Genomic DNA, 15,621 nt, shown 5'->3' with positions numbered 1-15,621 from the left:
TTTATCTCCCTGAATCATCTGTTCCCTCAGAACTATTTGCTGGGGCGTAAGGAGACGTGTGAAATGGCAGACAGAAATAAAGAGGCTCTACTGGAGGTGAGGCAGACTGTGAACCTACGTACACACATTCTCTCTTGTGCTTTAAACAGCATGACTTATTCAGGTCATGTCAGACATGTTGTACTCACTCGAGGGGCTTATAAAGGTGTGTGTGTGTGTGTGTTTTTGAGCAGGAGTGTTTTTGTGGAAGCTCCATCAGTGTGCCTGAGATGGAAGGAGTGCTCTGGCTCAAAGACGATGGCAAGAAATCCTGGAAGAAGCGTTACTTCCTGTTACGAGCCTCTGGGTTATATTACGTGCCAAAGGGTAAAGCTAAGGTCAGTTGTGAGTCTGTCTTTCTTTTCCTGCTCTGAAATTCATTTTCTTTTCACTTTCACACACTCGACGACTGATAAACACTCTCACAAACTTGCTGACTGGCACACACTCTTACACCATGACCCTGCTTCCACCTGGTGTTTTTAAGGGATCATAAATTGAGGAATCTAATTTTCCTTGATTTTTTTTTTTTGACATGTAAGATGTCATTGTACTATTAAAACATCCTGTAACTTTCAGAACTCTAAACTTCCTAGTTAGTCCAAAAACAGCTTTAATTGAAACAAACAAACAAAAAAATTGCATTACTTTCCAAAGGATCCTAATAATAGGAAAGTACATTAAAATGCATATTTTGGTGATCCCATCACAAATGATCAGTGTAAAATACAGGTGAAAACAGTATCCAAAATGTCAGAACACCAAAAAGCGTCTACGCATTTGTGAAAGTGATTTAGGGTCTGCCGAAATAAGAGGAGAGATCATACTTTTTTATTTTTTTATTTTGGTTGTACTTTTTTGTTTGGAATAAAACCTCATAAATACAAAGCACCTAAAGCAGGGATGGACAACTCCGGTCCTGGAGTGCCAGTATCCAGCAGAGTTTAGCTCCAACCCTAATCAAACACACCTGAACCAGCTAATCAAAGTCTTTAGGATTAGTAGAAAGTTATAGGCAAGTGAGTTTTTATCAGGGATGGAGATAAACTCTGCTGGACACTGGCCCTCCAGGACCGGAGTTGTCCATCCCTGACCTAAAGGGACCATTGCTAAAATAAGAAATATCCAGACTTTTGCTTGTGCACAAGAAACCTTTGCGTACTCAAGAGAAACTATTGCATGCTCACAAGAAACTTTTCACGTGCACACTGGAATTTCTTGTGTGCTCACGCGCTATAATTTCTGGTTTATGTATACTATAACCTATTCATCCAGCTACTTATTCATTTGCCTCCCCTTTATATAACACAATGCTTTCTATATTCCTTTATATCTGTCGCTCTGCTAGCAAAAGTGTTTTTAGAATTGAATGAAGAAACTCAGCATTTCTCCGCAACCTGTAAGAAGTGTTGAATTCGACAAAGTGGTTTAATAAAGGGTGTTTTGATCTTGTGTAATACATTTTAGCACATTTTACTGCACCAATATATTTTTTTAAAGTTTTATATTAGACAATATGAATATACTGCCCTAACGAAATCCAAATTTGAATAACTTTTTTGTGCCAATGTTTTTATGAACCATTAAACTTGGCATATATTTCAATGCACACTGAGCTACCTATTGCCCCATCAATTCTTTAAAGTGGACATAAGGCCTTGAAATATGACATACTGCCCTTACGAAGCCAAATTTTGAACTTTATTATTTCATTCACATATGAACTCTCATTTTCTTCATAGTAAAATGGCAGTGACGCACAAAGGAAATAGGTTATAGAATACATAAACCGGAAATTGTAACTCGTGAGCACGCAAAAAGCTACTTGTGCTCACAGCGAAGTTTGTGGGGGTTTTTTGGTCCATTTTGGGGCTCCATACATATACATACACTAGCGATGTAACGATACCCTCATGTCACGATTCGATACATATCACCATACTGAACTCATGATACGATATTATTGCGATACTTCAAGTCATATGGTAAATGGTTAACAAAAAATGAACTGTCAAAATTAACCCAATGCACAGGACAATGGTGACACCAGAATAAAAATATTCATGATTCTGAAGCTGTAAATACAGAAAAATACGATTATGCTTGTACTCTGTCATTGACTAGATGTATTTAAAATAATGAAGCCCCTTTTTTTACTGGTAACATAAGACATTTGGCAATATCAGGACCCATAAATATTCCCCCATTGCATTATTATACATTATATTCAACATTATACTATTATAATAGTTCTGGTGTGGTACTGATACTAAAACTCTGTAAACTTGAATTTTTTCTCACGCAGTAATTTTCATTTTGGGTGAACTATCCATGATACATATTGTTGCATTTTTGTATTGCGATATATGGTGACACGATATATTGTTACACCCCTAACGTAGACTGACTAGTATACAGTCAAATTGGGCAACACTAATCAGTTGTCTGAGGACGTGCTTGGTTTTAGATTAACTTTAAGGATTCACTCCCAGACCAGGATGTTCATCTGCTCCATAATCTTAATTCCACTTGCCAGCTGACAGATTTCTAACAACATAAAGAGAGATTCTGGGATTATGTTCACATATAACAGAAATGTAGGATTATGTGCACATATGTTAGTGTTATGCTTGCACTTAAGCGTTCACATGAATGCGTAGAAACACTCGCAAAGCCTATCTTCTAAGAAAGCAGTGATAATACACAATAGCTTTGTGTGCGAAACAGACTGAAATGTAAACCATTATTCAATCCCTTCAATCTTTATATTTGCTCTAATCGAATAAATATGTTCAATTTTGCTTAGTTTCCTGCAGTTGTTAACTAAAACTTTAAATAATTGATTTTGATAATTCAAATAAGGCTGAAATAAAATTTAAAAATTCAAATTCAAACTTAGATAACTTCAATGAAATTTTGAAATGTTGCCTTGGCAGCTCACTGAAGTAAATAAGTCGAAGTTCTAAAAATTAAATTGAAATAAAAATTATGAAAAGCAATATTACGGAAGAGGATTAGGGCCAAGCAATAATAAAAAAATAAAACCATCTCGAGATTAAAGTTGTTAAATTTCAAGAAAAAAAGGCGAAATAAAATGTTGAGAATAAACTCATGAAATTACGAGAAAAAACTTGTTAAATTTCAAGAAAAAAGTTGAGATAAAATGTTGAGAATAAACTCATTAAATTATGAAAAAAACGTCATTAAATTATGAGAATTAAACAACATTTTTCTCATAATTAAACGAATTTGTTCTCGTAATTTAATGACTTTATTCTCAACATTTTATCTCGACTTTTTTCTTGAAATTTAACGACATTTCTCACATAATTTAACAACTTTTTTTCTTGTAATTTAATGACTCAGACCTGCAAACTTGTCACTTTTAGGTGACAATCACCTTTTTCTTGGTCATTTGGGTCATTTATGTGAATCGCACCCCCACCCCCCGCGACACTGTCACCTTTTTTACTCTGAGGAGTTTGCAGGTCTGTGACTTTATTGTCAACATTTTATCTAGACTTTTTTCTCGAAATTTAACGAGTTTAATCTCGAGATGGTTTTATTTTTTTATTAATGCTTGGCCCTAATCCTCTTCCGTACAATAAAATACTAAAAAAAAAAAAAAATCATAAAATTGACACAAGCACATAACAAAATTACTAAAACTAACTCCAATAAAAATGAGAAAAACAAAAAATAAAAATATTAATGAATACCATATGATACTAAAATAACACTAGTTTTGTGCTGCTGCATATCCTTATGTACTGTAAATGTGATTAGGTACAAGACATCATTGATGTCAAACCTGACATGAGCACATCTTGATGGACCGTATCTGAATAAACACATGTGAATGAGATTCGAGCGCTGAAGCATAAACATACTTGCTTGTCAGTCACATTTCATAATTCCTGTGCTTTTCAGGAGATAAAGGGCCCATTGACGGTCTCTGCGTAACACTCGGCTAATGAGGTCAAGTTCAGAGTAGACATGATGGGCCAGTCATTGCTCATTATCCACAAACCGCAGAGGATGATAGAGAGAGAGATAAGAGAGCAGCTGCTGTACATCCTCAGGTCATCACTCTGGCTTTGACAGCCGCTGCCCATCTGCATCGGATGCTTAACACATATGACTGTCTGACTCTACACAGGACTGAGTGCAGAATCTAAGTGCTTGAAAAAAAGAACATTCAGGACTCTGTTTCATGCAATTCAACCTGTCTGTCCTGTTTCTATGCAATAATTCAGTGGATCTTTCTGCAAATGTACTGCTCCCCCTAGTGGATTCAACAGTGAAGTAACAATCAATTTAGGTCTTTTTTTTTCTTTTTGGCACAATATAAACAAAAGATTGAATTAGACACCAGGTCAACTGTGTGGCATTATTATGAAATAAATAATCATTAAGATTATATTAAGCACATATGACACAAGCATATGAATGTAGACAATACATATTTATATTATGTATTGAGGCTATTACCTGCATTTCTTACAGGTTCATTTACAAAAAACAAACAAAAAACATATGTCCTAACATGCCTGTTTTCCGGTGTCATCTGTAGGCCTCTAGAGACCTGGTTTGCTTCCTGCAGCTGGATCATGTTAATGTGTACTTGGGTCAGGACTACCGCAGCAAGTATAAAGCCCCAACTGACTACTGCATGGTCCTGAAGGTGAGTTATAGCAATCATCTTTGTATATTGTATCAGACATGCTATTTTAAGCAGTTATAAACAGTCTAAAAAGTGTGAAGGTTTTCATCCCTCATAGACCATTTAGGAGCAGATGTCACAGTTACGTCACTGCAGTTGCGCACGCAGAAAACCAGTTGTAACAAGTGGAGGAAAATGAGCAAAATACACAGAATGAGAGAAAAAATGTTATGTGCCTTTGGATATCAGAATTAAAATGCAAAAAAAACAAAACATTATTTTTATAGAAATCTGTTTTCGAAGACGCCCTTTGAAACTAAACACAGACATGTATGGTTGTAAGACTAATGAAACAAGCAATGATTACTCTACTATTAAAGCATGAATTTGTAAACAATAGGTCATGTGCAGTTCATTGGTTACATAATGTATTATCCCTACAGTTATAGCATGAAATAATATTTAAACCTATAAAATTTAACATAGATAACATTTAAACATATAATTTTTATCTCACAGTTGCTTAAATCTCCCAATTTGGACTTTATAACTCGCAATTGCAAATTTATATCACAAAAAATGCAGACAAAATAAGTTTATATGTCACAATTCTGATTTTTATTCTCAAAATTGTTAGATATAAACTTGGAATTGTGAAATAAAAATCAGAATTGTGAGTTAAACACTCAAAATTACCTTTTATATTCTTTTATTCTGTGGCTTCCATAGACTGCTATTGCAGAACTGTAATTTTCTGCCACCAGGTAGGCTTCGCACTCAAAAATGTTATCACTGTAAATACCCAAATGGTCTATTATCAGATGTCAGACACATTTTAGGCACTGTTTTGTTCTTGGAGAGGAAGAGGATCTTTTAAAGCCATGCGCTCTTTAAAGTATTTACTAAAAAATGATTAAAGAGTCATTTGTAACTAGTAAAAAGTGGTAAAAAAAGGCTTTTTGCTCTTGCATATCTCTAGACATTATCATAATCTTGAATTTTCCAGATTTCCATTTGTCTGTATGGTTAAAGCAGACAGCAATAAGATGTTTTTTTAGGAAGACATTTGAAGTGCTGGGATCTGTAAAAGCCAGATCTCGGTCTGCATTACAATTTACAGTTCTGGACTGAACAGCATATTTTTTTCAGTTTGTGCAGACACCCTCGGAGGGAAATCAAAGCCACAGAATTGAGACAAACATAAATATAGACTGTTTTTGGTCAGTGTTTGGCTTTGTTTTGACACATTTATCCACTATAACTTCTCTGACCATAGTCTCGTGTAGCCAGATTTGAGTACATCATAAAGGGTTTACCACATTGCAGTTTATTCTTGTGAAGAACGGCATTTTTAGACAGAAAGAGTCTGTCTGACAAATGACCAAACACAATTTTTTGTTGTTTTTACAACATTTAGAGATTGGTTTATCCAAAATGGTTGATACCACAATAATCTACCAGCATGGAAAATCTCATATAAAATATAGCGCAGCGTGACTCTGCAACTAGCGGTGTAGAAAACACAGACATTTGACACCCCTGACTGTAGCAAATCTCATAAAAGCCAATCAATCAGTTTGAAACCTTTTTTTTTTTAAGGTAATGCCTGCCAGTTTTATGTGAAATACAGCTGATTATAGTATGATACATGATGGAAATGTGCTGATGTGTCTATAACTGATATAAGGACATGAAGCAATTGCTACATGCTTTCCACAAAGACAATGAAATGCATCAATATAGGTAATGTCTCTGGTTTCTTCACACAGCACCCTCAGATTCAGAAGAAATCACAGTACATCAAGTATCTGTGCTGTGACGATGTCAGAACACTGCATCAGTGGGTTAACGGAATACGCATTGCCAAGGTAATATTTTGTTTTGGTGTATAATGTATATAATGTAATATGTATGTATAGTATGTGTATAATGCTAGGTTTGTGGCTGAATCTATCTGATTTCTAATGCAGTATGGGAAGCAGCTGTACGTGAACTACCAGGAAGCTATGAGACGCACAGAGGCTGCTCATGATTGGTCCTCCCTGTCCAGTTCCAGTATCAAGTCGGGTTCCAGCTCCTCCAGTCTACCAGGTGAGATCAGTAGTGCACCAACAGAAATACAGGTAACCTGACATATGAGACAGTACTTGATATTTAACAGGCTTGTGTATTGTTGTCTATGAGACCGATTATTGGGTTTCTATGTTTGTGTCTTTACTGGACTTTTGATTCACTTATTATTTTATGCCTACAGAATCTCAATCCAACCACTCCAGCCAATCAGACAGTGGCGTGTCAGAGACTACATCCTCTGGTCATGTGCGCTCTCAGAGTGTTGTCAGCTCTATCTTCTCTGAGGCCTGGAAGAGAGGCAATCAGACAGATGAACCCAAGGTGACCATTGAAGAACTTTGTTTTAAATCTTTACTTGCTCTGCTTCGTTCCACTTCTGTTTCTTCATCATGGTGTCTTTATTATGCATCCTTGCAATATTGCAATATTATACAATATGTAAGATATAAGGTTCAAGAGGCCATGCTGCATTGCGAATTCAGTCATGGCTGAAGGGCATTGTTAGGAACGACACAAAGTATGTTAAAAAAAAGCTATGTTAAAATAAAAACCTGAAAGAACATACACACGTACACCAAACAAAAGGCTTGTTTGGTTTGATGGTGTCAGTGTTTTAATTATAGTTCCTATTTACTCCGATTTAATTAAAATAATGTCAGTGGAATTTGTTAAATTAGGATATGACATCACATTGTCAGCTACTTTCAAGTGTCAAATTTAATTACTCAGAGGACGAGGGCAATCTGAGTCGCAATAAAGACCCTTTGCGTGATTGCGGGACACTGAACTCATGTCGCACTGTCCCCAGTTATATTACTTGTTAATTGGTCCCCTCTCTGTTTGTCTACCCAGGATGAGAATGTCAAGTCTGGAAAGGCTATACACTGGTGGGGATTGAGGTTAGGAGTGTGGTAAAACCTCACACTCTAGCCCTTTATATGTTATATAATCCTCACATGTGAACCTCTAAAGCAACTAACCACTGATATGATGTGTGTGGTGGGCGGTTCATCTTAGTTGTTTTTGTGAATGTTGGGTAATTTGGGGACTGGTGTGAGACACCTTTAGTAATAGTTTGTGTTAACTCTTAACAGACAGTGCACTGGTGTTGTATTTTGAATAACCTGTTACTTAATGGTTGGAGTGTTTTGGTTTGGTGTGTGTTATCAATGGGAGATACTCTCAGAGAAGGTAAGCACAACAGGAAACAGGATAACTGAATTGCTGTCACCATAATTGGTGATTTTATGAATGAGCTCTACATCTCAATGAACCGATTTTCTAAGAACAAATGTGTCTGAGTTTGGAAGACCAGGATCTCAATACTAACAGTTCTTGGTTCCTCCTATAAGACTTTATAACATTTCCCATAATGTTTCATGTAATTTCAATCTTTTAATTGCACTGTCTGCTGAATATCTTCTTACACTCTACTAATACATACGTAACATTCAAAAAAAGTAAAATCAATGTCAAAAAAATCTCATTCATACTCCTGTTCTAATTAAATGATTTTTGTCATATCCACAGATGAGAATGGATGGCCCACCAACACACCCTGCTAGAGCCTCTTACCCTCTGCAGCTTCCCCAGTCTATCCAGTCTCGTAGCAGCTACAGCGGTGTGTCCCCAGTGTCCCCTACCTCGCCCCCATCTCCACCGCCGCCTCCTCCACCACCTCCCCCACTCCCCAACCCCACGCACCACTCCACTCCGATTAAGTTCACTAAATACAGCACCCTTGCTAGGCTGCAAAACATCTCCCAGGCTCCAAATCATTACAAACAGACCCCCTTATTGGTAGTACAGCAGCAAACTACTCCCCCAATGCCACCCCCACAGTGTCTCAAACCTGTTATGAATGATTTGGCAGAAACTGCCAGCAGTCCTCCTCCGCCCCCACCACCACCACCTCCTCCAGAGATGCCAGTGCCAGGGTCAGCCATGGCGGTGTTGAAGCACGCCCCTCTCAGCCCCCACTATGCTCCCCCTCCACCTCCAGAGGATGACCAGCTGCCACCGCCATCTCACCTACACAGTAATGGTTACTTGCCTCCACCACCACCCCCAGAACAGTTAAAATACCCACCTCCCCTCAGCACCAATGGGCTCCAGCAGTTCTTAGCTCAGAAGTTCCCTAATATGGCCTATGAATTCTCATCTGTCCAGCAAGATGAAGAGCCTCCACCACCACCTCCAGTGTGTTTCTCTCCACCACCTCAGCAGTCAGGTCCACCTGCCCCACCTAAAACCTTCACTGGTGGGTTTCCACCCCAAACAGCTCCAAAACCTGGCCTTGGCATTTCGCCCGTTTCCCCTGTGCCCCCTTCTCTGTCTCCAACTCCTCAGGCCACCATGAAGAAACAGCAGAGCCTGTCCAGTGGTCACAGTCCCAATCAACCTCCACCGACACTTCCCAAACAATATAGCCTTTCTTCCAAAGCTCCATCTGTATCTGCCCCCATCTCTCCCACCCAATCGCTGGTAAAGCAGATTGTAAACCAGTTCCCTGACACTATTGATGGATCCAAATGTCTCATATCTCCTCCTGTGGTAAAAACCAAACCAAAATGGCAGCCAGGAGGGCAGGCTCAACCACAATCTCCTGAATTTCCTCCACCTCCACCAGAGAGCACCCTTGAATTCCCTCCACCTCCTGCTCCAAGCCCACCTCCTGCCCCACAGTCTTCTGGAAAGGTGGGATCACCAATCAAGAAGTCCCCATCAACATCATCAAATTCTTCTACTGGTTCAGCAGGGAAGAAGCCTCCTCCGACCCCACAGCGCAACTCCAGCATGAAGTCCACTTCTTCGGTTGAGTACCAGGAGTCCAAGAAAGTGGAGGATCTGGTCAGCATGTTTGCCCAAACTAATCAAGCACCACCCAGTTCCTTTTCTACTCCATCCTCTACGACAGGATCACCTTCCAAGGACTCTTTTACAGGACCTCGGGCACCACCAAAACCAGGCAAGATTAACTTGGCTAATCTGCCTCTGGCTCTCCAGGGGAAGCAAGGTCAATATCTCCAGTCCAGCTCAGACTTCCCCTCTCCTCCTCCGGAGTGTGAATTTCCCCCTCCGCCGCCAGACTCGGAACTCCTGCCTCCTCCACCTCTCCCATCAGAACTGCACACTGGGGCTCCCAAAGTAGCCGTGGTAAACCCTCAACCCCAAAACTCCTCCAGCTCCACATCCTCATGGAAGCAGAGCTCCTTGAAGAAAGCACTGCCTCCAACTATGCACCGCCGCAGCAGTGGCCCCCCTGAGCCACTTGCCCTTTCTCCACCTCCTCAACAGATGCCTCTGTCCTCTTTTAACTCTCAGATCCCACCAACTTCCCCCAAGGCCAATCTGTCCATCCAGCCCAACTTTCTGGAAGACCTCAACAGAACTCTCAAAAGGAAGTCCATGACTCGACATGGCTCCCTCACCTCCTCACGAATCTCAGCCAAGCTGGAGCCAGTAGCCACCATGGACGATATGGCCCTTCCGCCCCCTCCTCCAGAGCTGCTGCTGGGACAGCAGAAAAAGGGCGGATACATGAGCGCCAACATCTCAGGCTATGCAACATTACGGCGGGGTCCTCCGCCGGCTCCACCCAAACGGGACCAAAACACTAAACTGACAAGCGAGTGGTAGATGGGACATGTGCCGAGTATGGATATGCTACTCTCCTTTTCCACTCTGTTTATCTTCAACGGCTGAAACATTTGCATTAAAATAATACTCATTTTAACCCCAGATTATAACCACAATATGAAAAAGCCAAACCATCTATAACATAAGCTTCTCTGCGTGTTTGTGCCGCTTTGCTATTAAGTGTAGCAGATATACAAAAATTCTGAGAAAAAGAGACTGACGTTGTTATTATAGGTACTGCATGGACACTGCTGTGAGGAAAGGGGGATAATGTATATGTATATTAAAATATATATGTGAAACTCTGGGGTGGGAGGGAACTTGTACTTTTTTTAAATGAAATTATTTAATACCTGAAATATATTCTTATTTTAAAGTTTAGTTTTGAAACCCTTGACTATAAACGTTAAACGTGAATAGAAAATCAGGGTTGTTGAACCGATGCTTGTGTGTGTGCGTGCGCGCATTTTGTCTGAGTGATTTGGTTGATCCACTCTCAGAAAAACAGTGAGGGACTGGTAATAATGCCGCCCTTGCTTGTCATTAGTTGTGCAAATCCTGATGTGGGAATTGCACTTGTGTAGCATACATTCTAAATGAAGTATTCTACAAAATTTTCCACGTTTAATTTAAATGGTTTTGAACCTTCCACTAAAATGTCAAGAAAGAAAAAACAACTATCATTGTTATTGATAAATCTGTTATGTTGTGTCGCTGTGGACCCTTACTTTTCTTGAAGATGTCCAAATGTTAGACAAGGATGAAAATGAGCCTGTTACCACTTGAGTACATCTTGAGTTTTGAGTAACTGGTCTGTGTGTGGAATCGGATGTGCTGTCTGTTTATATTGGTTACACTGCTATCTATCTGTACATACAGCTGCAGTTCCTGACTTTATCAATGTGCGTTAGCTCTGCATGGGTGAAACACACAGTAGGAAGTGATGTTGTTCTCCTTATTTTGACCTCTGTCTACACACAGTGCTGTATTAAAGTGTCACATATCTGGAACATCTATCTCTCATGTCACAGAAATGTCAAAATGTACTGACATTAATTTAGCATGCATGCTTCCATTGTATGGTTTGCCTAAGATTGCACACTTTGTTGGGTTTTAGGATCATAGCCACAAAATAAAAGGTGTCATGTCAAGTTTGCTTGACTTACAATGCAAAAAAAAAAAAATTCACTGTGTGCCTACTCTCATTGTCATCCATCTAGCAAACTTGAATGCGTAGGTTGAGAAGATATGTTCCTGTTGGTTTTGCATCGCCAAAAAAATCCTTTTGTTTTGAAAGGCTGAGCAATGAAATATAGGATCGGATACATTTCTCTTTACAGACAGGAGTACAGAGCTAATGCTGTTTCTTAAAGTCAGGAACCTTTAGTAAAATAAATGGGGAAATAAATGTCTGTTACATTTAAACTGAACAATATAAATGTGTAAATCACACAGAATGTTGTCCAAGTTCTTGTTATTTTGATGGGACTTTATCATACAATTAAAAGCTTCTTATGGTAAATCCTCTGATTTAACAATGATATGGACAATAAACTCTTTATAATGCATGTATGCGGTTTTAAAATATACACTTAAGTGTTGAAAAAGTTTATGTGAGTGATTAAACTGTAAAAGAATGTTTCTCAAGAGATTACAGCTATACCACAGCAATTAACCACTAAACATTTCATTTCATGAGTTTACCACAGAAATGTACACAGAGAAATGAGGAGTTGATTGAAAATGCATATTGTTTAAAGCTCAATTGCTTTATTTGAAGCATCAACTGGGGATCTGTATGTTTTAATCACGTTTTATGAAATCAAAGCAGTAATCTGGAACAGTCTAACTCTCCTTGACATAGAATTATTCCTGGAGAGAAAGAGCCCAGTGGAGTCTGTCCTGTGCCCCGGATGATGACCTCTTCACTGCTGGACTCTGAGCTGGACCCAAGTGCAGCTGTATCAGCAATACAACTGATGGCCAGAGGAGCTACAGACATGCTGCCAACACGCACAAGACTCGAGCACGATTCCTGAGACTTGAAAAGGTGAGAAATGTCTTAGTACGATATCAGTGAATGGTATGTCTGACCTGTAACAGGGAGCGAGTAAAGAGAGTGGTCTTACCGCAAAACGTCCACGTTTGAAAAGGCAACTATCCATGTGTGATCTCCTGGCGAATTTCAGACAAACTGTCTCCTTTATTCCGAAATCAAGCAGGATATCGTACGTATTGTCACGTGCCAGTGTGATCTTCGAGGACAAAGATCAAAAGAGTCATTTGAACCATTAATGTTTGATTATACAGCTGTCAACACTTTAAACGTATTATTAACTCATTAGCAAACATTATTAGACTAATTTTAAATGTATTTTAGCATTATATAAATACTTGAAACGTCTCTGCAGTAGGTTTCACATAAATTATAATGACTTTCTAATTATTTATGTAGTCATAACACATTAAACGCTTTGAATTTGTGCATTAAATGCCTGACATGCAAAATAAAAATAGAAAATACTCGTCTTGAAATTGTAAGAAGTGACAAACTCGAACAGTGAGCTACATTTTTAACATAAAGTTGGAGTTGAAAAATTAACTGAGATAGCCTACGCCTTGCCAGGTGTGTAAAACAATGAATAAATAGGCCTAAATAAAGAACGATGGAGCTAATTGATGTCAATAAGAACTGTTGAGTGTGCAAGGAAAAGTGTGTCGATTGTTTACACTTTTGTATCTCACAAGGGTGAGTGAATAATGACAGAATAATCGTTTTTGTTCGCATTATTCTTTTAGTGAGTATTAAACGAATAGTTCACCTCAAAATTAAAATTAAGTCATAATTTAGCCTATTCATGTCGTTCTAAACTTGTATGACAGTGTCATTTCCCATTGACTTCCATTTTATGGACTACAAATACAGTGGAAGTCAATGGGAACCCAAACGGTTTAGTAACCAACATTCTTCAAAATATATATTTTTTATGTTCCATAGAAGAAAGAAAAAGGTGGGTGAGTAAATTCTGACAATTTTATGTGAACTACCGCTGGCTTTGTTGACTTATATTCACATAACCACTAGATGGCGGTAGGCTACTATGTGAAACTGCTTGACCACTTTGACTGAGAGGATTCCTGAGGCTGCAAATTACACATAAATATACTCTTTTTTTTCTTTCTTTCTTTAAAAATAAAAGTGTATATTATTACCTGTTGGACCACTCTGCTAGTTGGCCTTTGCAGGTTGAAACTGCTGGACTGCCTGTTAACTTCATCAACAGAAGCCTTCAATGCCAGGTCAGCCAGAGGACTGAAGTTATATCTTAACAAAAGCTGTCCTGTTTATAAAAGTAAATTATGACACTCCATCATAACGTTCACTAATGCAATCTGTTTGTTAATGACATATGTACTTTAATCTACTGTTCAAACATTTGTGGTTGGTATGATTTTTAAATGTTTTTGAAAGACGACGAAGGCTGCATTTATTTAATAAAAACAGAAATCAGTAAAAACATTAAGGACAAGCAAAATATTATTACAATTTAAAAATAATTATTTCTTTTTGAATATATTTTAAAATTCAATTTATTCCTGTGATGGAAAAGCTGAATTTCCAACATCATTACTCCGGTCTTCAGTGTCACATGATCCTCCACAAATCATTCTAATATGCTGATTTGCTGCTCAACAAACATTTCTTATTATCAATGTTGAAAACAGGAAATCATGATATTTCAGGATTCTTTGATAAATAGAACAGTAATTATTTCAAATAGAAATCTTTTGTAACAATATGTCTTTTTGTCACTTTTGATCAATTATTCATTATGGTTAGTACCCTTTTTTGAAGAATAAACTTTTGAACAGTGTAAATTGCAAATATCAAAATATCTGTAGATTTTTTCAAGACATTACTTTTTGAATGTGTAGCAATAATAACTTCTTAAAGCTATTGTAAAGTGTTGCTAAACAACTGAGATCATTACTACGTATAGTATAAGCATTTACAGTGATTCTGTATTCATATTCTCATCTTATAACCCGATTAAATCATGAATGTTTTCCTACCTGAGACACAGCAACACTGAAAGATGAACAGCAGAATGAAGGTTGATGTCATTTTTTTTCTCTCGATTTCTCTATTCCTTTGGTAACTCACTACTGTTGTTCTTTCTATGTGAATATATTTTCCTTCACTGCAATGTTCAGTAAACAATCTTCCAGAGATGTGATGTTACAAGCCCTGCCTTGGATTTAACCACAAATGAAATGCTTTTGCACTTTTAATTAAGCTCTTCATAGTACCTGAGGACATTGTGGTTTACCGTATGCTAGATGATTATTTCACAATGTCTGTAATATGATCTACGTGGCAGTAAATAAGAGGGTTTTAGGGAGCTTGTGCACCTTGATTGTGTATCACAGAGGCTTCTCACTGCAGAGCCATTAGGTGTGCTTGACATGAAGCAGCGCTGCGCAGACCAACAGGTGTAGGCTATAACATCAAAGTATCACGAGAGCCGTCTGCTTCAAGTCGGGCACACCTACTGGTTGTCCAGCTCCCCATCTCTGGACCTAATGGGTGGAGCTTAACCTAATTAGCTTTAGGGATAGGGTTAGGGTGTGGCTGGACCTTCAAGCTCCACCCATTATGTCCAGAGAAGGCAAGTACACCTGGCTGAGGCCTGCAGAACGGGGCAGGGTGAACCTGAACCTGAATGCGTAGTGGGTTTCTTTTCTTAAATGTGTCTGCGTTGTATAATGAAGTTAAATAACCAGTGTATGTATCAGGTTGCCAGTTTATTACAAAATGTAAACAATTAATTTTATGTAAATAAAAGACCTAAGACAGTAGCCTAAGACATTTTGTGCTTGCATAAAACAGGCTTTATGCATGAGACGCTGCAAAAGACATGAGTGCAATTCATTTAAGGAGAATGCAATAAAGTTTCCAAAAATATTGACTCACCTGCACTCTTTCCACTTCACATTATTGACATATACATCAAAGTACCAAAAATAGTGGTGTTTTGGACATGATTCTCTGATCGTCTTTCATAGACTATATGATAAGAAATGTGTTCGTAGTCGGTGTAGGACATAGTACATGTTAACAATTCATAATAATGTAAGACTGAGCTCTAACCTGTTTAAGGTTGATCTTATTTGTGTTGCATTAGAAACCTCATTTTATTGGAGTA

The 15,621-nt window shown here is 38.3% G+C and overlaps 2 protein-coding genes across 7 annotated transcripts in view; one reads left to right on the top strand and one right to left on the bottom strand.

Moving 5' to 3' along the window:
* The window catches only part of raph1a (Ras association (RalGDS/AF-6) and pleckstrin homology domains 1a), an 87,704-nt gene extending 75,741 nt beyond the window's left edge, over window positions 1-11,963 (top strand). For 3 of the 6 annotated variants that reach the window (XM_067409671.1, XM_067409666.1, XM_067409670.1), the window contains 7 exons: window positions 31-96; window positions 234-377; window positions 4,613-4,723; window positions 6,472-6,570; window positions 6,673-6,793; window positions 6,957-7,096; window positions 8,306-11,962. In XM_067409671.1, the coding sequence (XP_067265772.1) occupies window positions 31-96; window positions 234-377; window positions 4,613-4,723; window positions 6,472-6,570; window positions 6,673-6,793; window positions 6,957-7,096; window positions 8,306-10,414 (2,790 nt within the window). In that variant the 3' untranslated portion in view covers window positions 10,415-11,962. Of the gene's footprint in view, window positions 1-30; window positions 97-233; window positions 378-4,612; window positions 4,724-6,471; window positions 6,571-6,672; window positions 6,794-6,956; window positions 7,097-7,627; window positions 7,675-8,305 lie in introns of all 6 variants that reach the window. The other 3 variants (XM_067409668.1, XM_067409669.1, XM_067409672.1) reach the window with 2 other exon arrangements.
* Window positions 11,964-12,206: 243 nt separating this feature from the next.
* On the bottom strand, window positions 12,207-15,261 carry LOC137036365 (secreted phosphoprotein 24). The gene is made up of 4 exons (XM_067410500.1): window positions 14,489-15,261; window positions 13,628-13,755; window positions 12,544-12,669; window positions 12,207-12,455 (listed from the first exon to the last, which is right to left on the bottom strand). The coding sequence occupies exons 1-4, from the start codon at window positions 14,538-14,540 to the stop codon at window positions 12,237-12,239; spliced, it is 525 nt and encodes a 174-aa protein (XP_067266601.1). The 5' UTR covers window positions 14,541-15,261; the 3' UTR covers window positions 12,207-12,236.
* Window positions 15,262-15,621: the final 360 nt, after the last annotated feature.

The sequence above is a fragment of the Chanodichthys erythropterus genome, chromosome 14 (assembly GCF_024489055.1).
Source record: "Chanodichthys erythropterus isolate Z2021 chromosome 14, ASM2448905v1, whole genome shotgun sequence".
NCBI lineage: Eukaryota > Metazoa > Chordata > Actinopteri > Cypriniformes > Xenocyprididae > Chanodichthys > Chanodichthys erythropterus.
Note: the sequence above shows the minus strand (reverse complement) of the source record. Positions and strands in the feature narration are given on the sequence as shown.